This window comes from Schistocerca piceifrons, chromosome 1 (assembly GCF_021461385.2).
Source record: "Schistocerca piceifrons isolate TAMUIC-IGC-003096 chromosome 1, iqSchPice1.1, whole genome shotgun sequence".
Taxonomy (NCBI): Eukaryota; Metazoa; Arthropoda; class Insecta; order Orthoptera; family Acrididae; genus Schistocerca; species Schistocerca piceifrons.
Window position 1 is genome coordinate 721,801,253 of NC_060138.1, and position 26,557 is coordinate 721,827,809.

The window sequence follows — 26,557 nt, forward strand, 5'->3', positions numbered from 1 at the left end:
GAGTAAACCTTTGCAAGTGTTGATGTTTGTGTTGTGGGGCGCTCAACTGCGTGGTCATCAGCGCCCGTACAAAGTCCCAATTTGTGCACAGACCAACTTTTTTCACATTCCGATATAGCCACTGTCAGAAATGATGATGATGATGACAACACAAACACCCAGTCCCCGGGCATAGAAAATCCACAACGCGGCCGGGATTCGCACCCATGACCCCGTGATCCAGAGGCAGCAACGCTAGCCATTCTGGACCACGAGCTGTGGACCTTTGTAAGTGTGATGTCACAGAAGAATGTTCGAGAGTAGATGGATGGAGCGGATAAGAAAAGAACAGGTTTGTATCGAGCCGGGGCCTAAAGAGCTGTCCACAGCTCGTGGTCGTGCGGTAGCGTTCTCGCTTCCCACGCCCGGGTTCCCGGGTTCGATTCCCGGCAGGGTCAGGGATTTTCTCTGCCTCGTGATGACTGGGTGTTGTGTGCTGTCCTTAGGTTAGTTAGGTTTAAGTAGTTCTAGGGGACTGATGACCATAGATGTTAAGTCTCATAGTGCTCACAAGGGAACCTCCTCATCGCACCCCCCTCAGATTCAGTTATAAGTTGGCACAGTCAATAGGCCTTGAAAAACTGAACACAGATCAATCGAGAAAACAGGAAGAAATTGTGTGGAACTATGAAAAAATAAGCAAAATATACAAACTAAGCAGTCTATACGAAACATAGGCAACATCAAGGACAATGTGAGCACTAGAGCGCCGTGGTCCTGTGGTTAGCGTCAGCAGCTGCGGAACGAGTGGTCCTTGGTTCAAGTCTTCCCTCGGGTGAAAATTTTTTATTTTCAGACAATTATCAGAGTTCAGGCACTCACACATAATCAACTTCGCTGTGCAAAATTCCAGGACATGTTCAGATTTGCTTGGACATATGCAGGGTTTGACGGTCTACACACGGAAAAATTTGAAAACCTTAAGAACATGTGTTTTGACAGAGCACAGAGAAAACTGTGCGACTGTGAAACTGTTGCATTCATTTGTTGAAGTTTATGTGACACACTCTTATGTTTTCATCAATTTTTTGGAAGTGATTATCACATCCACAAGAAAACCTAAATCGGGCAAGGTAGAAGAATCTTTTTACCCATTCGCCAAGTTAGGTGGGTCGACAAGATATTCCTGTCATGTGACGCACATGCTGTCACCAGTGTCGTGTAGAATATATCAGACGTGTTTTCCTGTGGAGGAATCGGTTGACCTATGACCTTGCGATCAAATGTTTTCGGTTCCCATTGGAGAGGCACGTCCTTTCGTCTACTAATCGCACGGTTTTGCGGTGCGGTCGCGAAACACAGACACTGAACTTACTACAGTGAACAGAGACGTCAATGAACGAACGGACAGATCATAATTAGCGAAAGCAAAGAAAGTAAAATCTTCAGTCGAGGGAAGACTTGAACCAAGGACCTCTCGCTCCGCAGCTGTTCACACTAGCCACGGGACCACGGCGCGCTTGTGCTCCTATCATTCTTGATGTTGCCTATGTTGCACATGGACTACTCAGTTAGTATATTTTGCTTATTTTTTCATAGTTCCACACAACTTCTTCCTGTTTTCTCGATTGATCTGTGTTCAGCTTTTCAAGGCCTATCCACTGTGCCAAATTATAAATCTGAGGGGGATGCGATGGGGAGGTTCCCTTGTCAGAACCATTTGAACCATTTGAACCTAAAGAGCTATATGTACAGCTTGACAACAAGATAGGAAGGTTGATATAACAGAACGTGAATTTCAAGAAGTAGATTTGGTAAGGGAGGGAAGTGTGGACGGGTAGAAATTGTAGAGGGAGATCGAGACTTGACTGCTGTCTCCAGGGTTTTTCAAATGGATGTAGGCTGCAGTAGTATCGAGCCAGTCCTAGTACAGAAGACAGCAGCAATGTAAAGGTACTGTATGGATATCGGTAACCTGTCGTGGTCAGTACAGGTAAAGTGGGAGGCTAGCAAGTTGGGAAAATATTACTCCTCTGCGCAAATCTAAACTTCTGGTGTTTTAAAACAGTAGAAACGTTTGTCCGCTTTTTAGCTTCCATCATATGCGCAATGCACGAGTACTGGCCCGCACTGCTAGACCGCGAGGAAGCGCAAAGCTTTGCAGTCTCGCAGACAGGTCGCGACGCTGGCTGACTGGTTCCTCGGCTGCATCGAGGACGCGGCTGGCGTCACAGGCTACGCGCCTTAAATTAGGTCACCGTGACGCAGAGCGGGGCGTCACGTGAAGCGTCGGCTGGGCGTGGCGAGCTCCTAGCGCGCGCTCTGTATGCAGAGGGATACGGGGCCGGACTAGTCTCGCTCTGTACACAGAGATAGGGATACCGGGCCTCAGTGGTGGGTCTTACCTGCTGCTGCCTGCGGCACTGCGGCGTACTGCTGCGGCTGCGCCATCCTGCAACAGTGCAAGAAGGCAAAATTAGCTGATGGCCTACTCACCTACCTTGATTTAAATAAGAAACAGTTATGGTCATTCCTATTTTTTCGTTATTTCGCTAAATCCCTATAACCGATGTCATAGAGACCTGCTACACATGGAAATAACTTTTATCGCTCTGACAATAAAAAGAATGCGAGACATGATGGTATTAAGAAAAAGAAACCGAGCCAGACTAATACATGTCATCTAATGATCACCCAGTTAGTTGTTTGTTCTTCGAGCATCTGAATATATATTTCACAATTTCAATTTTTGTGACTTGCTGCTCAGTCCTATCATTCATGTCACTTCCATCCAATTTCACATCATGGTGTTTCAAGGCATCCATAAAATGTTATACAAATGGTAATCATAAAGTTTTAATTATCACCTCGAAAATGAAAGTAGATGTAGATGATTATTTTATTGTTTTATATGAATACTTTTATATGAATACTTTATATGAATACTATATGAATATATGAACACGTCCGGAAGAACAGACACCACACATTTATATAACTGATTCGCTTCGATGGGCAATGAACCCACTACCTTCAGTGCGGATGCAGAATATCGTTCGACCCCCACCAGGAGTCTAAAATTAGCGAGGTTACACGACATGAACGGGAACTGCGGATGGGTGGCGTTAGATGGGAGTATGAGTCAGCCGGGGAGCGTGCCGAGATCATATGTGCATTTGCCATAAACATTGTGTCCGGGTGGCGCAGTGGTTGACGTAAGTGCCCAGTAAGCAGGAGATCCCAGGTTCGAGACCTGGTCCGACCCACATTTTCATTCGTCGCCACTGATTCCGCACAAAGTGCCGATGCAGCTGAGAGAATCAGTTCCTTTCCTTCCATTTCCTATCTCCAGATCCACCTTCAATTTACTTGATTTGTGTTTTTGGACGTATATGTTTGCAGTTTTCGCACACAGTGCATGTCCCGGCGTCACAGTACTGTAGCAAGCCACAAGAGGGGCCAAAACAAAATACTCTATTCCACTGATAAAGTGCAGTTCTTACTCTGCGGTAATTCAAACCGCTGCAACAATCCATGCTGATATGTTGGAAGTATAGGGCACCAATGCACCATCATACAGCAGGTGATGCAGGCAGTACCAGTGTGTACAAAAAAAAATCTGAATGACGAAGAATGAAATGGCAAACCACTCCTCTGTGAAAAGCCGCAAGTTACAAATCGATATGCTAGCGCTCGAAGACCGGCGAATCTTAGCCGAGGCGAGAGTGGGAAAAGTGAAAAATTAATCGTGGATTATTTTTCAACACGTTGCTCTAGATTATGTTCTCTGTCAAGGTCGTTGTCCTCTGGTTCCGCTATTGCACACAACCGTTGTAAGAGTCCGCCGAGCCGAGACACCAGAGGAAACCTGCCAAGATGAAGACAGCCAAGATGAATGTCTCTTTTAGCCGCTCCATCATCATGGACAATTGATAGGAATATTATGATCCCGAGACAAAGGAGGAAATCGAACTGGTAACACGCGGTCTGGCAACCTCTGAAAACGGTGAAGACCCAGCCAAAAACAGGCAAGGCGACAGCGTTTCCTGAAACTACCACGGTCTGGTGCCAACACGTTATGCTCGTAAGAGACAAGGCGTCATAGAAGCACAAAACGGTACCAAAATCTCGTGACGCTCTCACGGTAGGCTGTCGAAACTGAACGCTGCGAGAAATTGCCCACCGTTGTGTTGTTACTTCACAACAGCTTCTCAGATCATTCTGCATACGACAGAATCACACATGTTGTTTCTTTGGGCTATCAAATTTTACTGACCCACCCCTCCCGCTTCTTACGCTTTCCTGACGTTGCATCCTGCGACTTCTTCCTTTATCCTGTGATTATTGGCTCTTGTGCTATGCAAGTAAGTCGCTGGAGTATGGACGCTCTTACCTTTTGCTTCTGCGTGAGCAGTGCATATATGGGTCGAGATGGGCAGCAAAGCATTTTCTTATACTACTAACATAGCCTGTTCTCACTAGCTTTTCACGTATCGCCTACGTGCATGTTTTCGCAAAACTATGTTGCGTCCATCCTTTCTTACTTTCTCATCTACTGAATTTCGTTTTCACTCTTTACCGTCGTCAGTTTGCGAGTGGTTTCTTTTATTCTTCTCATTTCACAGAGTTTGCAGTCCTCGTCCAACAACTCATTCTAAAAAAAAAAAGAAAACGAAAAAATTCTAGACTTAAAAATGATTACCAACAGCACGCTGTGGATCTACTTTCGACCTTTTTAGTGAGAATAAATTACTGGTGATATTGTTAAATCTTCATCACCGACTAGTGCTCCAGTTGAAGAAAATCTGTAAAGTGGCCTAGTAAAGTTCACAGATGTGTTTCTTTGCACTACTGTTAACGGAAAAACATGATTCCTCTGTTCACAGAACGTTCAACAGTCAACTACCAGTATAATCCATCAGCACCATCAAGAAAACCGTTTAAATAACGGCAGCCAGTAGCAACGGGACCACCACAGTGCCATAATTATGTTGACAATATGTAACTACGAATGATTTCTAATTATTACTTTTACAGTAGACTACTGAAACAAAACGCATTCTCAAGACAACACATTTGGCTTAAACAGCGTGCAACCCGAAATTTCGCGAAACTATGTCACCAGTTCACCGCGGCAAACAGAACCACTGCGATCTCTGTATATAAAGGGAAAAAATAAAGAAGTGACAGCGTGCTAGTGACAACGGGAGTATTCGTGTAAAAATGGTACACGTGTCCATACATCTCTGCTGAGTGCATGAGTTTGATGTTCCCGATAGTTAAGTTCGTGACTGCTCTTACAAAATGTATTATTGCGACAGAACAGAAAATTAGATGGAGCAAGTAATGTGAGTGTACCGCTAACTCCAGTCTGCAGACAGAAGTTTCATAACATGTCAATAACCTGTAAAACCTAGTCTTTTCGACAAATGAGCTAAATATACTCGATATGTCTTCAGTATGGTCCTTTCCCTCCTCCATCAACTACCTGTAAAGAAGATAGATATTGAATAAGCTTTAGCTAAGGACGCTACTGCAAAACACTGAGTTGTTAATGACTTCACTAGAGACTGAGCACAAACTCAGATTAAGGAGTACCTCGAAGAAAACGATTTGTTGACACATAGTCAGCATGGTTTCGTTCTTGTGAAACACAACTAGCTCTTTATACTCATGAAGTAATAAGTGCTATCGACAGGGGACGTCAAATTGATTCCATATTTTTAGATTTCCAGAGGGCTTTCGACACCGTTCCTCACAAGCGTCTTCTAATCAAACTGCGTGCCTACGGAGTATCGCCACAGTTGTGCGACTAGATTCGTGATTTCCTGTCAGAAAGGTCACAGGTTGTAGTAAAAACGGAAAGTCATCGAGTAAAACAGAAGTAATATCCGGCGTTCCCCAAGGAAATGTTATAGGCCCTCTGTTGTTCTTGATCTATATTAACGACATAGGAGATTGGTTCAAATGGCTCTCAGCACTATGGGACTTAACTTCTGAGGTCATCAGTCCCCTAGAACTTAGAACTACTTAAACCTAACTAACCTAAGGACATCACACACATCCATGCCCGAGGCAAGATTCGAACATGCGACCGTAGCGGTCGCGCGATTCCAGACTGTAGCGCCTAGAACCCTCGGCCACTCCGGCTGGCGACATAGGAGACAATCTGAGTAGCCGTCTTACATTGTTTGCAGATAATGCTGTCATTTACCGTCTTGTAAAGTCATAAGATGATCAAAACGACTTGCAAAATGATTTAGATAAGATACCTGTATGGTGCGAAAAGTGGCAACTGACCCTGAATAAGGAAAAGTGTGAAGTTATTTACATGAGTACTAAAAGAAATCAGGTAACTTTCGATTACCCGATAAGGCACATAAATCTGAACGCTGTAAATTCAACTAAATACTTAGAGATTGCAATTACAAATAACCTAAATTGGAACGATCACGTAGATAATATTGTGGGTAGAGCAAACCGAAGACTGCGATTCATTGGCAGAACACTTAGAAGGTGCAACAGGTCTACTAAAGAGACTGCTTACACCACGCTTGTCCGCCCTATTCTGGAGTATCGCTGTGCGGTTTGGGATCCGCATCAGGTGGAACTGACGGATGACATCGAAAAAGTACAAAGAAGGGCAGCTCGTTTTGTATTATCGCGAAATAGGGGAGATAGTGTCACAGATATGATACGTGAATTTGAGTGGCAATCATTAAAACAAAGGCGTTTTTCGTTGCGACGCGATCTTCTCATGAAATTTCAATCACCAGTTCTCTCCTCCGATTGCGAAGACATTCTGTTGGCACCCACCTACATAGGAGGAATGATCATCACGATAAAATAAGAGAAATCAGGGCTCACATAGAAAAATTTAAGTGCTCGTTTTTCCTGCGTGCCGTTCGAGAGTGGAACGGTAGTGAGACAGCTTGAAGGTGGTTCACTGAACCCTCTGCCAGGCACTTTATTGTGAATAACAGAGAAATCACGTAGATATAGATGAAGATGAAGGAAATATGGGGAATGAAATGGGTCGTGCCCTTTGTAAGTGAACCATCCCGGCATTTGCCTTAAGGGACTTAGAGAAATCATCACGGAGAAACTAAATCTGTGTATCCGACAGGTATCTGAACCTTCGTCGTCCTGAATGCAACTTCAGTATGCTAATCGTTGCGCCATCTCGCACAGTCATGCCGTGAAGAAAATCAAAACATCTGAGAGTAACATCACACACAGACTATCGACTTCAACACCCTTAAAATTTTTAAAGAGAAATTATGTGATTGCCACAAAAGTAGAAGGACGACACTATTGCGGTTTTGAACAAGAGTGATTGTTTGCAAGAAGTATACTTCCTGACTCCCAGATTTTCCCAAATCCTTCCCAACGATCTTACTAAGTTATTTAAAACTGGCATTATATGTGTGTGTTAGCTGCGTTTACGTCAGTGGGTATATATGTGCACGTTTGCCGCCTAATTCTGACGAAGGCCTTACTGGCCGAAAGCTATTATTTGTGACAGCCTTTTTGTTGTGCCTATCTGCGGCTCAGCCTCTCCGCTATATGGTGAGTAGCAACTTTCCTTTTCACAATATTGTGACATTAAATGTCTAATTCCTGTGAAAGTAAATTTTCTGATCTTGAGGAAGAGGTATCAACTAACATGAACCCATTGTATCCTAGATTGTATGGGTTCCCAAAACTTCGTAAGCAAGGTGTAGCTGGATCCATCCTGTTGTATCCTCATTCATAGCTCCATCCTACCAATTGACAAGCAAACTTCATCTTTTAATTAAAAGTACGACAAAATTCAAACCAAAGCTTGATATTTCAAACTCAGTGGACTCTGTAAATAAAAGAGCTACCCATCACACACAATGCTAATTTAGTATCCTTGCAGATTGTGATTGTAGTTTGTTTTCAAACATATCAGTAGAGGAATGTGTGTCTAACAGTTTATGTACAGATCTTATCTCACTCCAGCAAAAGTGAATGACTTAAGGCTAGCCAATGAGATACGCTTAACACAAAACTATTTCCAGTCGCAAGGTACTTTTTATATAAATAGTTAGATGGCTTAGTTATGAGGGACCTCTTAGTTGACTTCTGCCTGAAACACTGATGCAAAAGTCTTCAAAGTGAAGTGAATGAAGAGCCTTTAGGTACAAGTATTAAGTGCTGGTTCAGATATGTGTATGATGTACTGCAAAATTTTATTCATGGCTGTCAATCAGCAGCTGTGAAGCATGTTTTAAGAGCAGAATGAATCAGTTGTCAGCTGCACAAATTTGTATTAACTAACTTTTTGACTAGTTCAGTGTTTGCTTGGCGATTGCTTTCCGGTGTAAGCTCAATCGTATGGTTAGAGAGTGTAGCCAAGACACTGACATGTTTCTACTTGCTAAAGTAAAAGATTTCTTACATTGCAAGGAACACACATTTTGTGCCCACTGTATTTTCAACATCAAAGATTTAGGCCCTATTACTAGCCAATAGTGGGCCATAGAAAATTACTTGCTACAACACGGACATGACGTGCTACAGACGCGAAATTTAACCGACAGGAAGAAGATGCTGTGATATGCAAATGATTAGCTTTTCAGAGCATTCACACAAGGTTGGCCCCGGTGGAGACACCTACAACGTGCTGACATGAGGAAAGTTTCCAACCGATTTCTCATACACAAACAGCAGTTGGCCGGCGTTGCCTGGTGAAACGTCGTTGTGATGCCTCGTATAACGAGGAGAAATGCGTACCATCACGTTTCCGACTTTGATAAAGGTCGGATTGTAGCTTATCGCGATTGTGGTTTATCGTATCGCGACATTGCTGCTCACGTTGGTCGAGATCCAATGACTATCAGCAGAATGTGGAATCGGTGGGTTCAGGAGGGTAATACGAAACGCCGTGCTGGATCCCAACGGCCTCTTATCACTAGCAGTCGAGATGACAGGCACCTTATCCGCATGGCTGTAACGGATCGTGCAGCCACGTCTCGATCCCTGAGTCAAGTGATGGGGACGTTTGCAAGACATCAACCATCCGCACGACCAGTTCGACGACGTTTGCAGCAGCATGGACTATCAGCTCCTAGACCATGGCTGCGGTTACCCTTGCGCTGCATCACAGACAGGAGCGCCTGCGATGGTGTACGCAACGAGGAACCTGGGTGCACGAATGGCAAAACGTCATTTTTTCGGGTGAATCCAGGTTCTTTTTACAGCATCATGATGGTCGCATCCGTGTTTGGCGACATCGCGGTGAACGCACGTTGGAAGCGTGTATTCGTCATCGCCATATTGGCGTATCACCCGGCGTGATGGTATGGTTTTGGTTACACGTCTCGGTCACCTCTTGTTCGCATTGATGGCACTTTGAACAGTGGACGTTACATTTCAGATGTGTTGCGACCCGTGGCTCTACCCTTCATTCGATCTCTGCGAAACCCTACATTTCAGCAGGATAATGCACGACCGCATGTTGCAGGTCCTGTACGGGCCTTTCTGGACACAGAAAAATGTTCGACTGCTGCCCTGGCCAGCACATTCTCCAGATCTCTAACCAACTGAAAACGTCTGGTCAATGGTGGCAGAGCAACTGGCTCGTCACAATACGCCAGTCACTACTCTTGATGGTTCAAATGGCTCTGAGCACTATGGGACTCAACTGCTGAGGTCATAAGTCCCCTAGAACTTAGAACTACTTAAACCTATCTAACCTAAGGACAACACACACATCCATTCCCGAGGCAGGATTCGAACCTGCGACCGTAGCGGTCGCGCGGTTCCAGACTGTAGCGCCAGAACCGCTCGGCCACCAGCGGCCGGCATACTCTTGATGAACTGTGGTTTAGTGTTGAAGCTGCATAGGCACCTGAACCTGTACACGCCATCCAAGCTCCTTTTGACTCAATGCCCAGGCGTATCAAGGCCGTTATTACGGCCAGAGGTGGTTGTTCTGGGTACTGATTTCTCAGGATCTATGCACCCAAATTGTTCCATTCTGGTCCTCTGTTAATCCCTCAGTGACTTTATGTGCTCCATACATTCTGTTTTATAGTAGGTACATGTTCCCTACACTAAGAGGAATTTTATGTATCATTGATATATAATTTAGTTTATGTATTCCCTGTTAAAATTCACAATTATATTTTTTATTCTGTTTCTGTGTCACTTTCCATGTATAATACCTCGTTAAATTGTTCTTCAGTACTCTTGTCTGGTATTAATTTTATCTTTGTCAATTTAATTTCAGTTATTATATAGGCTATTATGTAGTTTTAACCACATGTACACGCCAGCTTTCGCTGATTTAACATTTTCAGTTTCCTTACTACTGTTCTGTATAATATGACATTTACTCAGAGCCTAATCGTCGATGTGTAATATGTTTTCCAACGTTTTTCACCAATAATGTATCCTCTTTGACGACGATAGCCAAAGTCTGTGATGACACTGAGAGGCGAAAACTGGTTTATAAAAAGTAATACTGTAGGATATCCTCAACACTGCACTGGTCATTTAGAATTGTTAATGTTTGCCACTTCATTCATCTCGGTGAAACTGGATTATGCATCTCTGAGAAAACGTTACCCGTTATTGTTTTATTATTCCCTCAGTCATTCGTAGGTTTAGTCCACTCCTACAGAATTGGCCATTTTCTGCATTCCGGATGATATGCCACTGAATCCTTAAATGATCCTGTTCACACGTATCTTTCTCTCTTACAAATGAAGAAACGTCTGCTTTTGAAAGTTATTTTTTGTCTTGCATGTCTGTGGAAGACGGTCTTAGTCTCTGTTTTAAATTAGACAGCAGGTGCGGTAGTTCGCAACGCTGCCGTACTCCCTGATATGTTTGAAGTTGGCTTAAGTGTTCAATTTTCGCGGGCATCTGTTCTCGTGATTATACACAATTAGAGTTTATGCACAGTGGTGAAGAGATATACTCGGAAGCCCTGTTCCTCGCAGTAGGAAACAAGTTGTATTCTGCTGAATTGCATCTCTAAAAACTTGTGGCGCGCGATCTCGGAATTGATTCACCAGCTTCGTCGGTACAACTTCAGAGAAGTCGACAGTTCTCTGAAAGGAAAACTGCGTCTTGTGCAACGTCGCTGGTGCTGGCAGCAGCGTTCCTGCGACAGAAGCTGTTCGTCTTGCCGAGGGTCACGTTCCCGGAAAGCGTTCGTGCGCCGTGCGCCGCTCCTCTGCTGCCGGTTGTAACATCTCGCTTGAGGACACGCCGTGGAACGGGAACGGCTCGTACGATGGTTGGAATTCATGATGCGTCACGACACTATCGGCAGCGGTACAACATGCCGCTCTTCAACCAAAATAATTTATACCAGTACATATAGCTTAAATATATTAAAAAGACAAAATATTTAAATATATTTCAAAATCATCGAAATGATGGTTTTAAACTGTCTTTCAAAAATACTGCTAAAAGCTTCACTGCACTAAAAAGTGGAAGGACCTGCACCGGGACTGGGTAAGGGAAATATCAACCACCCTCCATTTTTCACTAAACCTTCAAAAGTGTCATTTTACTTAACGAGTCCGTAGAGGACGGCCTCAGAGGCTTGCAGTATGGCTGGCTGTTCTTATCCATCTGGTATTCTACGGAAAATAATACAAGCCGTCCATGGATTATTTTAGTGGGTCGTCGCGTGGTGTTTCCTCCTATCTGTTTTGCCGCAGAGCTCTGTTTAGTTTGTGTTTCTCGTAGAATCAGTATCAACGCCATCGGATTCCCTGGAAAGTGCAATTGCATATCCCGTAACTTCTACGCGATGAAAGCGAGAAGCTATATTAGTTGAAATAATGTTCTTGGATGCCTTTACGATCTGTTTATTTACGAAAACACCGTCATCTGAAAGAAATGGAACACTCCATCAGTTTTAGCTGCTTTCTTGCGTCATAATATTGCTGTAAGAAAGTGCGTATGGCCAATAGGCTTCTCCTAATGTCTGTAGTAAGTGGCATTCATTAGCAAATATTTATTGCACAAAATGACTTGCTTCGGGCCAGAATGGCTCTTGTTTCCGTGCCTATCGTGCGAACTGTCTTCCTCGTAGCTAGCCTCAGCACCTCACCCCACCATCTACTGGCAATGCTAGGTGGACCAACATCTACTTCAGCCAGTGTGCGAAATATTACGTTACTCCACACCGTACGTTCTTCAGTAATGCCCGAGCTCACTGAATGCTGATATCTGCAGATGCGATATAAAACGTGTATCAGGAAAATAAGGAATAAAAATGTAATGTTGAAATAAAGGGTACCTTACAAAGGTAACGGTTATTAACGGAGCAATGGTACTGGTATTCAGGAGTGGATGCAATATCGGAAGCTGAGTTGTAGGGAATTGGGATTGCATTCAAATGGTTCAAATGGCTCTGAGCACTATGGGACTTAACATCTTAGGTCATCAGCCCCCCCCCCCCCCCTAGACAGAACTACTTAAACCTAACTAACGTGAGGACATCACACACATCCATGCTCGACGCAGGATTCGAATCTGCGAGCGTAGCAGTAGCGCGGTTCCGGACTGAAGCGCCTAGAACCGCTTGGGCACAACGGCCGGCTTGGGATTGGGGATAGATATAGTAGCTCATGAGCATCGTGAGGAAAGTGAGTTCGCGGGGTGTTTAAGATACTGGAGGTGTTCAGTGTCGGTGAGAGGAAGGTGGTGGGCTGGTGGAAGGTTCGTGTAAGAGAGGATAAACGGACGTGGAAAGTAAAGCAGAGAATACAGCGTTCAAAGATTTGGAGAGAGAACTTTTTTGGAGTCGATACCCAGGTTGTATTGGCATGGGATGGATTAAGGCATTGTTGGTGTTGAGAGAGGATGAGGGATGATGAGGGATGATACCCCATTGATTACTCGCCTAGTAGTAGTCTTAGTAAGTTATGGGCGTTCTGTCGGATAAGTAGATGCTTTCTACTGGATGGTAAGTATCTGGAGTTTCGATGTTTGTTTGTAACTGAGGTTCAGTCCAAAGTGTTTCAGTATGATCGATAATTGTAGAAGAAGCTGTAAATGGTTGGAAAGAAAGTCATGAAAGCTGTGAATCGTTCGTTCTGTAAGTATTGCCAGGGTTTTGGGTGGGGTTATCTTGAGAAGCCATTGATTACAGTACGCAAGGAAAACCACGCATCAGTCATCTCAACATTTCGAAATTCCACATGTAACCATAAAATATACTAAAAATAAAAACTACTCCCGAACAGACCATGAAGGCTCAACGGTACCGACCGACCACCATGTCACCCTCAACCCATAGGCGTCACTGGATGCGGGTACGGAGGGCCGCTCTCCCGGCCGTATGTCAGTTTCCGAGACCGGAGCCGCTGCTTCTCAATCAAGTAGCTCCTCAATTTGCCTCCCAAGGGCTGAGTGTACCCTGCTTGCCAACAGCGCTCGGCAGACCGGATGGTCACCCATCCAAGTGCTAGCACAGCCCGACAGCGCTTCACTTCGGTGATCAGAGGGGAACCGGTGTTACCACTGCGGCAAGGCCGTTGGCTATAAAATATACTACCGTTTGTGGAAACTACCTCAGCCAGAAAGAAAGGAGGAGAAATGCGTACCATCACGTTTCCGACTTTGATAAAGGTCGGATTGCAGCCTATCGCGATTGCGGTTTATCGTATCGCGACATTGCTGCTCACGTTGGTCGAGATCCAATGACTGTTAGCAGAATATGGAATCGTTGGGTTCACGAGGGTAATACGGAACGCCGTGCTGGATCCCAACGGCCTCTTATCACTAGCAGCCGAGATGACAGGCATCTTATCCGCATGGCTGTAACGGACCGTGCAGCCACGTCTCGATCCCTGAGTCGGCAGATGGGGACGTTTGCAAGACACATCTGCACGAACAGTTCGACGACGTTTGCAGCAGCATGGACTATCAGCTCGGAGAACATGGCTGCGGTTACCCTTGCCGCTGCATCACAGACAGGAGCGCATGCGATGGTGTATTCAACGACGAACCTGGGTGCACGAATGGCAAAACGTCATTTTTTCGGATGAAACGAGGTTCTGTTTACAGCATCATGATGGTCGCATCCGTGTTTGGCGACATCGCGGTGAATGCACATTGGAAGCGTGTATTCGTCATCGCCGTACTGGCGTATCACCAGGCGTGATGGTATGTGGTGCCATTAGTTACACGTCTCGGTCCCCTCTTGTTCGCATTGACGGTACTCTGAACAGTGGACGCTACATTTCAGATGTGTTACGACCCGTGGTTCTACCCTTCATTCGATCCCTGCGAAACGCTACATTTCAGCAGATTAATGCACGACCGCATGTTGGTGGTAAGGGGCCTTTCTTGATACAGAAAACGTTCGACTGCTGCTATTTATGTGGGAATATATATGCAACCGGTCACTTTCTTGGATTTTTGATACGATCTATTGTACCATAAACACTTTTCTGAGCCACTGCAGGCTCATCATCGTATGGCATAGTTACTCGAATATTACACTCCTGGAAATTGAAATAAGAACACCGTGAATTCATTGTCCCAGGAAGAGGAAACTTTACTGACACATTCCTGGGGTCAGATACATCACATGATCACAGTGACAGAACCATAGGCACATAGACACAGGCAACAGAGCATGCACAATGTCGGCACTAGTACAGTGTATATCCACCTTTCGCAGCAATGCAGGCTGCTATTCTCCCATGGAGACGATCGTAGAGATGCTGGATGTAGTCCTGTGGAACGGCTTGCCATGCCATTTCCACCTGGCGCCTCAGCTGGACCAGCGTTCGTGCTGGACGTGCAGACCGCGTGAGACGACGCTTCATCCGGTCCCAAACATGCTCAATGGGGGACAGATCCGGAGATCTTGCTGGCCAGGGTAGTTGACTTACACCTTCTAGAGCACGTTGGGTGGCACGGGATACATGCGGACGTGCATTGTCCTGTTGGAACAGCAAGTTCCCTTGCCAGTCTAGGAATGGTAGAACGATGGGTTCGATGACGGTTTGGATGTACCGTGCACTATTCAGTGTCCCCTCGACGATCACCAGTGGTGTACGGCCAGTGTAGGAGATCGCTCCCCACACCATGATGCCGGGTGTTGGCCCTGTGTGCCTCGGTCGTATGCAGTCCTGATTGTGGCGCTCACCTGCACTGCGCCAAACACGCATTCGACCATCATTGGCACCAAGGCAGAAGCGACTCTCATCGCTGAAGACGACACGTCTCCATTCGTCCCTCCATTCACGCCTGTCGCGACACCACTGGAGGCGGGCTGCACGATGTTGGGGCGTGAGCGGAAGACGGCCTAACGGTGTGCAGGACCGTAGCCCAGCTTCATGGAGACGGTTGCGAATGGTCCTCGCCGATACCCCAGGAGCAACAGTGTCCCTAATTTGCTGGGAAGTGGCGGTGCGGTCCCCTAGGGCACTGCGTAGGATCCTACGGTCTTGGCGTGCATCCGTGCGTCGCTGCGGTCCGGTCCCAGGTCGACGGGCACGTGCACCTTCCGCCGACCACTGGCGACAACATCGATGTACTGTGGAGACCTCACGCCCCACGTGTTGAGCAATTCGGCGGTACGTCCACCCGGCCTCCCGCATGCCCACTATACGCCCTCGCTCAAAGTCCGTCAGCTGCACATACGGTTCACGTCCACGCTGTCGCGGCATGCTACCAGTGTTAAAGACTGCGATGGAGCTCCGTATGCCACGGCAAACTGGCTGACACTGACGGCGGCGGTGCACAAATGCTGCGCAGCTAGCGCCGTTCGACGGCCAACACCGCGGTTCCTGGTGTGTCCGCTGTGCCGTGCGTGTGATCATTGCTTGTACAGCCCTCTCGCAGTGTCCGGAGCAAGTATGGTGGGTCTGACACACCGGTGTCAATGTGTTCTTTTTTCCATTTCCAGGAGTGTATATCTGGGACTAATTGTAGCTAGACGGTGTGGTGATGGCGAGTGCACTGCATCGTGATTTTCATAACGAATCGGTTCCCATAAACGTACATCATCAGGTACTGCACAAAAACACACACAGTATATATCTGCACTTGCTTTTACACTTGGTCACAGAAGGTGGTGGCTCGAAAATGTGTTAGAAGTATAGGCAGTGTAGCAGATTTGTTACATTTTCGAGGTGTCCTGCCTGTAACAAGTAGTCTTTGGTTCGCCTTACTCACAAATTATCTATGTGTTAGTTCCAGTTTCAGTTGTTCTAATTGTAATCCCTAGGTATTTAGCTGAATTGATAACCTTTAGATACGTGCGATTTCAAGTGTTAGGAGTGTTTCTGCGTCATGTGGATAATGCTTGTAAAGTGTTGTGCTAGTATTGTTATGTATGACGTGAAGGTAGACGATGAAATCCAGCTCCGACGAACTTACTTCACACCAATAGAACCAAGTAGGCCGCCAACCCTATCGTCCCCATCCCGATGCACTCACTTCATGAGAGACTGAGGAAAGATTTGCAATTTAATCAAGGACACTGGCGCACAATCTGATTAACAGAAACTTGGCGCCACCGCCTTTCCTTACCTTAGCGGTCAAATAATGACCGTGCAAATTTTTTTCACCACCAGTATTTAAACTGACTACATCTGAGTCGAAAAGCGCCGCGTGAACGGGTTTTAGCGACCTTAGTTAACGAGACGGGTCAGCATGAGCCGTCGACATCAAAGGGTGCAGTATCAACACCTGACTGAGTTCAAATGGAGTAGAATGATCGATTTCTGGGAAATGTTATTTCGGCACGTATTGGGCGTGGTCCTATCACAGTGATGCGTTTGTGAAAGCAGTCGATAAGAGAGGGCCGTACGCAATGATGTGCAGGTACCTGAGAACACAAAGTGACCTGAACACGAAATTACTGCAGTTTTGTCTGCGTGGCCGTAAGAGCTTCGTTCACAGTGTTGGTTAGATGCTGTAACACTAAGATGTGCAGACGTATCTGCGTCAGTGTACGATGCCCTTTTCTAGTGGGTACTCAAACAATAACATCGGATTTCATTGCCAAGAACTTCAAATACGCCAGTCACAATGGTCTCTGGAAGTGTTCTCTAGCGGGTGAAACGAAGGCAATTATGTACGCGTTAGCAAGGTGAGAATCTGGCAGTTTGCGTTATCAAACAGCTCCTCGGGCAAATACCAAGCTTGATGGTTTTGGCGTCATCAGATGGAACCCGAGAAGCGAACAGTTTTTCTTTCCTTGCTTGGGGTGAGTCTTTCCGTATACTCCACATTATATAGCAAAATCCGAACAGTTTGCGAGCATCTCAAAATATGTGGCGGGAGTGGTAATGACTGTAGAAGCGTCACGAATCTACAGGTGCACGCTCAGATTCCAAATACAGAATAAGCGCGGTAGAATCGACGGTACGCGTCACCGTCATAAGGTGTGTCCGTAACAAAATTCGAGGAAAATGCCATTACGTATCAAACAATATATTTTATTGAAGAATTATTAAAAAAGAGAAGAATAGTCTTTTTATATGATTTAATAGCACGTCATATCAAAATTAAAGAAGTTGAAATGAGTAACTGAAAATAAATTACGTCACACGGTCTTTCTTTTACTACGTTAACTGCACGTATGGCAATTGCGAATAAAAATTTTAAAATTAAATCTTACAGTACTACATACAATGTTTAAGAGCTGTTTCTCTACACTTTTAAACAGTTAGATCTCAAATTTATGTGCGCCGTGGAAAATAGGTAAATTAAATCAGATGCTCTTGAGGAAAAGATCTGTGAGGAACTAGATTGAGTCAACTTGCGATCTGGAAATTGGATTCACACATGGCAATCTGCAGCACTCGAAACGTCATGCCACTTGGCAATATTGACTACAGTTCTTAACCACGCGTCAAGAACTCTGGGACACCAACTTTAACAATTTAAAGAATATCTGGGCCTTTGGAAGTTAGAATTTAAAATGTTTTTGTATCTGAATACGCCTGTAAGAGTACCTGCGTAGTATTTCTTGGGTGAGAAGTATCTTGTTTGGTCATTCATAGCTCATTGTATTCCTGCAGCTTGTGTAGCAGAGACGTTCCGTACCACTAGTGGTCACTTTAGTATATTCTACAAGTAATTATGATGAAAATCCTGAGATCAACGTAAGGAAAATTATACAGAGAGTAAACTCATTCCTGTGAGACGTGAAACGTCTCATACATCTACTACCTTTATTTAAACCCCAGTTCTATATGATTCTTCCCTTAGTTCTCATATTTTCGCCGGGATTGAAACCATTTCCCATTTCTTTCTATCCATCCTCGCCATATTTATTGTACCTAACACTCTCGGAAATCCTTGAAATATTTTACAGTCCGGTCTCTTCCTACAACACTTTGCCCTGTGCTGAGTTCTGTTATCTGTAGGGTTTTCTCGTTGTCATTGATTATTGGTGTGCAATCGGGTGTTCAGCCGGGTTGTTGATTCCCAAGCACACTGACCTGTATCTCCACACCTCTAGCCGTCACTCAGTCACAAAGAAATCCCTTGTTGCATACCATGACCCATGGAACTTTAACGCTATCACACAAGGTGCCCTTGCCGAAGAACTGAACGGATATTACAGTCAAAAATCAACCCCAAGGGAAAGGCTGAGACGGAGAAAGAAAACGAAAAGCCAAGAATTTCTTATCTGCTTTAACCCTGTCCAATGTCCAGAAAAATCGGTATACCCCTGTGGGAAAATGAGGTCCAGTGCATTTCGCTCTTGTCGCCAAAGATAAGTCTTTTTTCTAATATTGAAGATGATATAGGACTCCGAAAGCCGGCCGTGTACCTCATACCATGTGAATGTGTTGTGTCTCATGTGAGAGACTACTAGAACCATCAAAGAGATGTAAGGAATGTTAGCTACACACGTGACTAAAACAACCAGTTACCAAACAAATCAATTTTCACCAAGCGATGTCACGAGTATGAGTGTGAAATAAAATACCAGCAAGAACAGTGCATCAAGGACCGTGTTGAGGTGGATACACAAGTTTCCATTGGATCACTGAAGTGAAGCACTGTCGTGCATAGCCAGTACTTTGATGGCTGACCATCCGGGTATGCCACGCGCATTTGACGATTTTCCTTTTATCTTTAGGACAGAGAGGACATGAGGAGTGGTGATGTAAAGTCCCTGATCATTACTCCTTGCACCAATATCTTGGATTAAATTCCAAAGCTGTCTGCAGTGTCTCATGAATGAGGGCATGCCTCACTTGGATGGGGATGTTTAGCTTGGTGGCCCCCTTGGTAGTCTATACACCAGCAGCTGGTTTCGCCCTCTCCCTTCTCTCATCACCTCCACACCATACTATGAACACGACCATTACGGTCACATACACGTAACTGATATGTCCAAGCACGCAGCTCTCATACTTTTAAAAGAGAAGGTGCCTGAGCTTCAGGATCCCTCAACTATTCGTGTCATACGAATTTATTTTATGAGACCAATGTATAGTGCAAATGGTTGAGTTTCTGGAACAACGCAATTAAGAAATCTACCGAAACAGAGGTATTCGAAAAGATAATAATCTGGGAGGGAAGTTTCAGTTTAAGCAAGGCTTGGGATCCAGCACTCTAAGATTTCGCCAGTCATCTCATCCACAAGACAGGACAACAGTGCGGCTCTGAAAAATGAAGTAGCACCTAAGGGCTTAGGGGGCAGCGGAAGTCTAACTCTGCTATAAATTGCAGCTCAAGACCAACAATACTACCGTGATGGAATCCACAGTGAATCATATACGTACACTGCCAAGGCTGCTCCTTGAGTGTCTTACTTGATAAGCTAAAATCCCGCTCTCCTCATGTTTGTCGACTTCCATCTCGTCTCTCCGTCACTGCTGTTTCATCGCCTCTATGTCCTCTCGTCCAGCCTCGTAGCTGCTCGTCATCGCCAGTGTATCGCCTGGTCCTCCAGCTTCTCGCCGCCAAGTCTCGTCGCCTGTTGTGGTTCTAGTCGCCTGCCTTATTGTCGCCGTAATGTGTTCAACACCAGTCGGAGTATCTTCCCGCCTGGACCGTGAGCCGACGTCGTTTTGCAGCCATCCGCTTGTCGCCTACAGCTCCATCGCAGCCTGTCGCCGTCGCCACCTCTGTCACTTGCTGCTCACCATCGTCCACTATCATGGAAGTTCCCAATGTATCAATTATCTACACCTTTCCATCTCCTGCTCCCACTTGCGCACTAGTACCTTTTGGCACTTTGGGCAGCTCCACGTACTGGTTCCATGTATCACCAAAGGAGCGACTTACTGGTCTGAAGATGGTGCCACAAACTGGTTACCAGAATAAACAAACTCCTATTATGATCCAGAGTGACTGTTTTTTGTTAATTCCCTAGCAGTTATCACCATAAAAACCACTCCAAAACATTCATCATGGACAACAGCAATACATCATTCTGTTCCACATCTGTTCCCTCCCAACAAAAAATTCATTTATGCATACCCTGTCCCAACAAAAAGTTTACTCCATTTGAAATAAGACCTCCTTCCAACCCTATTAAACTCCTGCTATATCCTACACCATAGACGTGTTATGTCCCCTGGCTTGAGGCAAAGCTGGAACCAGCCACCAAAAGAACATCCCTATTTGGCCACAACCACTCTACAACAGTCCCACTGAACAACCTCCACTTACTCATTTCTTCAAAATCTTAATTATTATCTGTGCCACAACATATGTGCCCAGCCACGTCACCACATTCCTCACCCACATAGTTCGTACCTTTTTCACCTGTGTTGTACCCACTGAGCTAAACATCCATAGAAGATTCTCTGCAGAGCTCCAGTGGTGGCATGTTTACTCGCTTCATCCAAGCGAACAGACACATCCCTTGAAAGTATTACAATCACCAGATATCATTGTAACATCTCCTAACCTCCTTGGTCATGTCACTGAAAAAGAGCTTATAAAATACTGTAAGTAACTACCTACTCAACATTTCCTACTCATCACCACATGTACTGCAGCTAGATATCCGTGTAAAACATATCCGAAACTACCCTCACACCAGAAACTGCACTAGAAATCCATAGATACCCTTATCGGAAGCCAGCACAGTCCTTTCTACACGCTTATGATGTTCCTCGTGCCAGTTCCTTCCTCCAGTGCTCTTTGTTAGATGCTCATCCCTATCAGCTCAACTCAACCTAACCGTCCCACCCTCGACCCGCAAGCTTTACTCTTCCTCCGCGAGTCCCAATCCTTGTACTGTTCGTTCCTGCAGAGGCGCAACTATCGGGGCACTCAAACGCCACCGACAATTGCAGACACATCACATCAGAAACTTATTAAACACTAAAAAACGCCGGGATTATCGCCAAACATGCACCAAACTTAACGTTACTCTCTTCCGACTGTGTGAAAGTTTCTCACCTGTGTAATGGCAGCAGTCTCATTTATCACTACTCAATCCACAATATCGAAATCCAAACAACAACCCGCACGAAGCTAATCACTTTGCTTCCTGTCTCTCCGACATCTTCACAATTCCTGACAACCCATTTTAGACTACTCCCTGTTCCCTACAGTCCAAGAACGTAGAAATGCCACCGTCCCACAGCTTGCTTCCAGCTTCCACGACTTGGACACCATATCAGGCGATGACAAACAAGTATTACACAAAAAAACGCAACACTGCTTTCGTTCACGACTGCGTTACTTACAGACACCAAAACCAATGTCCCTAATCCTTTCTCATAACTCTTCCGACCCTTTTCAGCACGATCCTATCCTCCAAAACATTACTTTTCTTCAAACCAAACAAATCTCTTAGTGACACTCTTCTCTGGACCCACCAGCCTCACCTTAGTGTTTACCAACGTCTTCAAAGCCATCGTCTCCCAACACGTACATAAAAACCTAAACTAGCACATACCGCTACCTGTTAAGTAGTGTTTCTTCCTCCCTCCCCCCCTCCCCCAACTTCTTCTCTGATGAATGCATCTTCTATACCATCAGCTTAATGAGAAAACAATTGCAGTCTTCGTCACTCCATGACACTGAATAAGTCTACAAGCGCGTATGGCATTCCGATTCCAGTCTCCCAACTCCAGACATAGGCGCTTCCACTTAGCTGTGTCCGCTAATTTTATCCTTTCTACGGTCCATCCTCTGTCACTGTTAACAATACCAATTTCTCTCTTTTTAACTGAAGAGAGCACATTACGATCACCGTCCACTGCGAGCAAGTATCACGGCGAGGAAGGTATGTAAGCACATAGAGACGAACAGGAAAACATACTAGTGACGATATGGGTCGCAGATGGAGATATCCAATGACGGAAGTACTCCACTTTGGCACAAGATTCCGGAATAATCCCCCATTCGGATCTGCAGGAGGGGACTGTCAACGGGAAGGTGATCATGAGAAAGATTCAGTAACCTACGGAAGGATGAAGTGAAATGAAAAGAAGGCAACGATTTCTTGTGAGATGAGCATAGAGTAGTAATAATAACAGCAGAAAAATGTATAATGAGAGTACGATTCGTTATGAATGGGAAAGTGGGGCAGAGAGAGTGCTATTATGAACAGTTCAGTGACAGGGTTGTTCTTGTCAGAATCGACAGCTAACAGACACCGACAACAGTATTTCCGGTATATATGCCGACCTCACAAGCCAAAGATTAAGAGTTAGAGAAAGTATATGGTATTATTGAATGGGTACTTCAGTACGTAAAGGGAGATGAAAATCTAATAGTCATGGGAGATCGGAATGTGGTTGTATGGGAGGAGAAGAAGAAACCGTTACGCGAGAAAGTGTTTGGTACTAGTAATGAAAGAGAAGAAAGACTAATTGAATACTGCAATAAATTTCAGCTAGTAACAGTGAATACTCTGTTAAAGAATGAAATAAGGAGAAGGTATACTCGGAAAGGGTGGGAGATAGGGGATATTTCAGTTAGGTTACATCACGGTCACGCAGAGATTCCGATATCAGACCCTGGATTATAAGGCTTACTTTGGAGCGGATACGCACTCAGATCACAATTTAGTAGTGATGTAGAGTAGGCTGTGTTTATGAGACTAGTCAGGAAGAATCAATGGGCAAAAAAAGTGGGATACGGAAGTACTAAGGAATGAAGAAATACGATTGAACTGTAAACTTCCTGGCAGATAAAAACTGTGTGCCGGACCGAGACTCGAACTCGTGACCTTTGCCTTTCGCGGGCAAGTTCTCTACCAACTGAGTTACCCAAGCACGACTCAGACCCCATCCTCACAGTTTTACTTCCGCCAGTACCTCGTCTCCTACTTTCCAAACTTCACAGAAGCTCTCCTGCGAACCTTTCAAAACTAGCTCTCCTGGAAGAAAGGATTTGCGGAGACATGGCTTAGCCACAGCCTGGGGGATGTTCCCAGAATGAGATTTTCATTCTGCAGCGGAGTGTGTGCTGCTACGAAACTTCCTGGCAGATGGCTAAGCCATGACTCCGCAATATCCTTTCTTCCAGGAGTGCTAGTTCTGCAAGGTTCGCACGAAAGCTTCTGTGGAGTTCGGAAAGTAGGAGAGGAGGTACTGGCGGAAGTAAAGCTGTGAGGACGGGGCGTGAGTCGTGCTTGGGTAGCTCAAATGGTAGAGCACTTGCCCGCGAAAGACAAAGGTCCCGAGTTCCAGTCTCGGTCCGGCAAACAGTTTTAATCTGCCAGGAAGTTTCATATCAGCGCACACTCCACTGCAGAGTGAAAATCTCATTCTGGACGATTGAACTTATCTTGGGGTATAGATACTGCGGTAAGGAATAGCTCAGTAGGCAGTTCAGTTGAAGAGAAATGGACATTTCTGAAAAGGGCAATCACGGATGTTGGAAAGAATACCTTACATTTAAAGAAGGTAACTGGAAAGAAACCATGGGTAACAGAAGAAATACTTCAGTTGATCGACGAAAGAAAGAAAGAAGTAGAAAAATGTTCAGGAAAATTCGAAAATACGAGTCACTTAGGAAATAAATAAATAGGAAGTGCAGGGGAGCTAAGGCGAAATGGCTGCACGAAAAACTTGAAGAAATCGAGGAAAGAAATAATTGTCGGAAGGAATGACTCAGCATGCAGAAAAGTCAAAATACCCTTCGGTAAAACAAAGCAAATGTGGTAACATGAAGAGTACAGTGGGACTTCCACTGTTAAATGCAGAGGGATGAACGAATAAGAGGAAAGAGTGCACTGAAGGTCTCTATGAGGGGAAGACTTGTCTGATGACGTGATAGAAGAACGAAAAGTAGTCGATATTGAAGAGCTATGGAAATCCAGCATTAGAATCAAAATTTAGAAGAGCTTTGGAAGTCTTACTATAAAATAAGGCAGAAGGGATAGATAACATCCCATCAGAATTTCTAAAATCATTGTGGAGACTGGCAACGAAACGACTATTCCCTTAGGTGTGTAGAATGTATGTGTATGGCGATATACCACCCGACTCGGAAAAAACCATCAGCCACATATTTCCGAAGACTGCGAGAACCGACAAGTGCGAGAACCACCGCACAATTAGTTTAACAGCTCATGCATCCAAGTTGTCAATAAGAATGACATACAGAAGAGAGGAAAAGAAAATTAAAGATGTGTTAGATGACGTTCGAGTTGACTCTAGGGAAGGTAATGGTACCAGAGAGGCAATTGTGACGTTTCAGTTGATAATGGAAACACGACGAAAGAAATATCACGTTCATAGGATTTGTCGACATGGGAAAAGCGTTCGACAGTGTCAAATGATACAAGATGTTCGAAAGGATAATAGGAGTAAGAAACAGGGAAGGACGGATAATATACAATACGTACAAGAACCAAGACGGCATAATATGAGTGGAAGGCCAAAAAAGAAGCGATCGGATTTAAAAAAAAAGGGTCAAGTCACGGATGTAGGCTTTCGTCCTGCTGTTCTATACATCTATACATCGAAGAAATAATGATGGAAATAAAAGAAAGATTCAAGAATGGATTTAAAATTCAAGATGAAAGGATGTCAATAAGACTCACTGATAACATAGCTATCCTTAATGAAATTGAATTATAGGATTTGCTGAATGGAAAAGCATTCTTAAGTAGCCGGCCGCGGTGGCCGTGCGGTTCTGGCGCTGCAGTCCGGAACCGCGGGACTGCTACGGTCGCAGGTTCGAATCCTGCCTCGGGCATGGGCGTGTGTGATGTCCTTAGGTTAGTTCTACGTTCTAGGGGACTTATGACCTAAGATGTTGAGTCCCATAGTGCTCAGAGCCATTTGAACCATTTGAACCATTCTTAAGTACAGAATTTGGACTACCATTAAATCGAAGGACAACGAAATTAATGAGAAGTAGCAGAAATGAGAACCGTGAGAAACTTAATATCATAATTAGTGATCACAAATTAGGGATTCTAGGCAGCAAAATACCCAAAGACGGTCGGAGGGAGGAGGACATAAAAAGCGGAGTACCGCTGGCAAATAGACATTCCTGGCCAAGAGAAGTCTACCGGTGTCAAACATAGATTTTAATCCGAGGAAACAATTTCCTTGATTGTACATACACTCCTGGAAATTGAAATAAGAACACAGTGAATTCATTGTCCCAGGAAGGGGAAACTTTATTGACACATTCCTGGGGTCAGATATATCACATGATCACACTGACAGAACCACAGGCACATAGACACAGGCAACAGAGCATGCACAATGTCGGCACTAGTACAGTGTATATCCACCTTTCGCAGCAATGCAGGCTGCTATTCTCCCATGGAGACGATCGTAGAGATGCTGGATGTAGTCCTGTGGAACGGCTTGCCATGCCATTTCCACCTGGCGCCTCAGTTGGACCAGCGTTCGTGCTGGACGTGCAGACCACGTGAGACGACGCTTCATCCAGTCCCAAACATGCTCAATGGGGGACAGATCCGGAGATCTTGCTGGCCAGGGTAGTTGACTCACACCTTCTAGAGCACGTTGGGTGGCACGGGATACATGCGGACGTGCATTGTCCTGTTGGAACAGCAAGTTCCCTTGCCGGTCTAGGAATGGTAGAACGATGGGTTCGATGACGGTTTGGATGTACCGTGCACTATTCAGTGTCCCCTCGACGATCACCAGTGGTGTACGGCCAGTGTAGGAGATCGCTCCCCACACCATGATGCCGGGTGTTGGCCCTGTGTGCCTCGGTCGTATGCAGTCCCGATTGTGGCGCTCACCTGCACGGCTCCAAACACGCATACGACCATCATTGGCACCAAGGCAGAAGCGACTCTCATCGCTGAAGACGACACGTCTCCATTCGTCCCTCCATTCACGCCTGTCGCGACACCACTGGAGGCGGGCTGCACGATGTTGGGGCGTGAGCGGAAGACGGCCTAACGGTGTGCGGGACCGTAGCCCAGCTTCATGGAGACGGTTGCGAATGGTCCTCGCCGATACCCCAGGAGCAACAGTGTCCCTAATTTGCTGGGAAGTGGCGGTGCGGTCCCCTACGGCACTGCGTAGGATCCTACGGTCTTGGCGTGCATCCGTGCGTCGCTGCGGTCCGGTCCCAGGTCGACGAGCACGTGCACCTTCCGCCGACCACTGGCGACAACATCGATGTACTGTGGAGACCTCACGCCCCACGT

General features: G+C 45.3%; 1 protein-coding gene and 1 pseudogene across 1 annotated transcript in view; both read right to left on the reverse strand.

The window, feature by feature from the left end:
* The window catches only part of LOC124791841 (lipopolysaccharide-induced tumor necrosis factor-alpha factor homolog), a 116,907-nt gene that overhangs the window by 83,295 nt on the left and 7,055 nt on the right, over nt 1-26,557 (reverse strand). The window contains exon 2 of the mRNA XM_047257891.1: nt 2,385-2,431. Within this exon, the coding sequence (XP_047113847.1) occupies nt 2,385-2,430 (46 nt within the window). The 5' untranslated portion in view covers nt 2,431. The remainder of the gene's footprint in view (nt 1-2,384; nt 2,432-26,557) is intronic.
* Nucleotides 13,393-13,510, reverse strand: LOC124729096 (annotated as a pseudogene).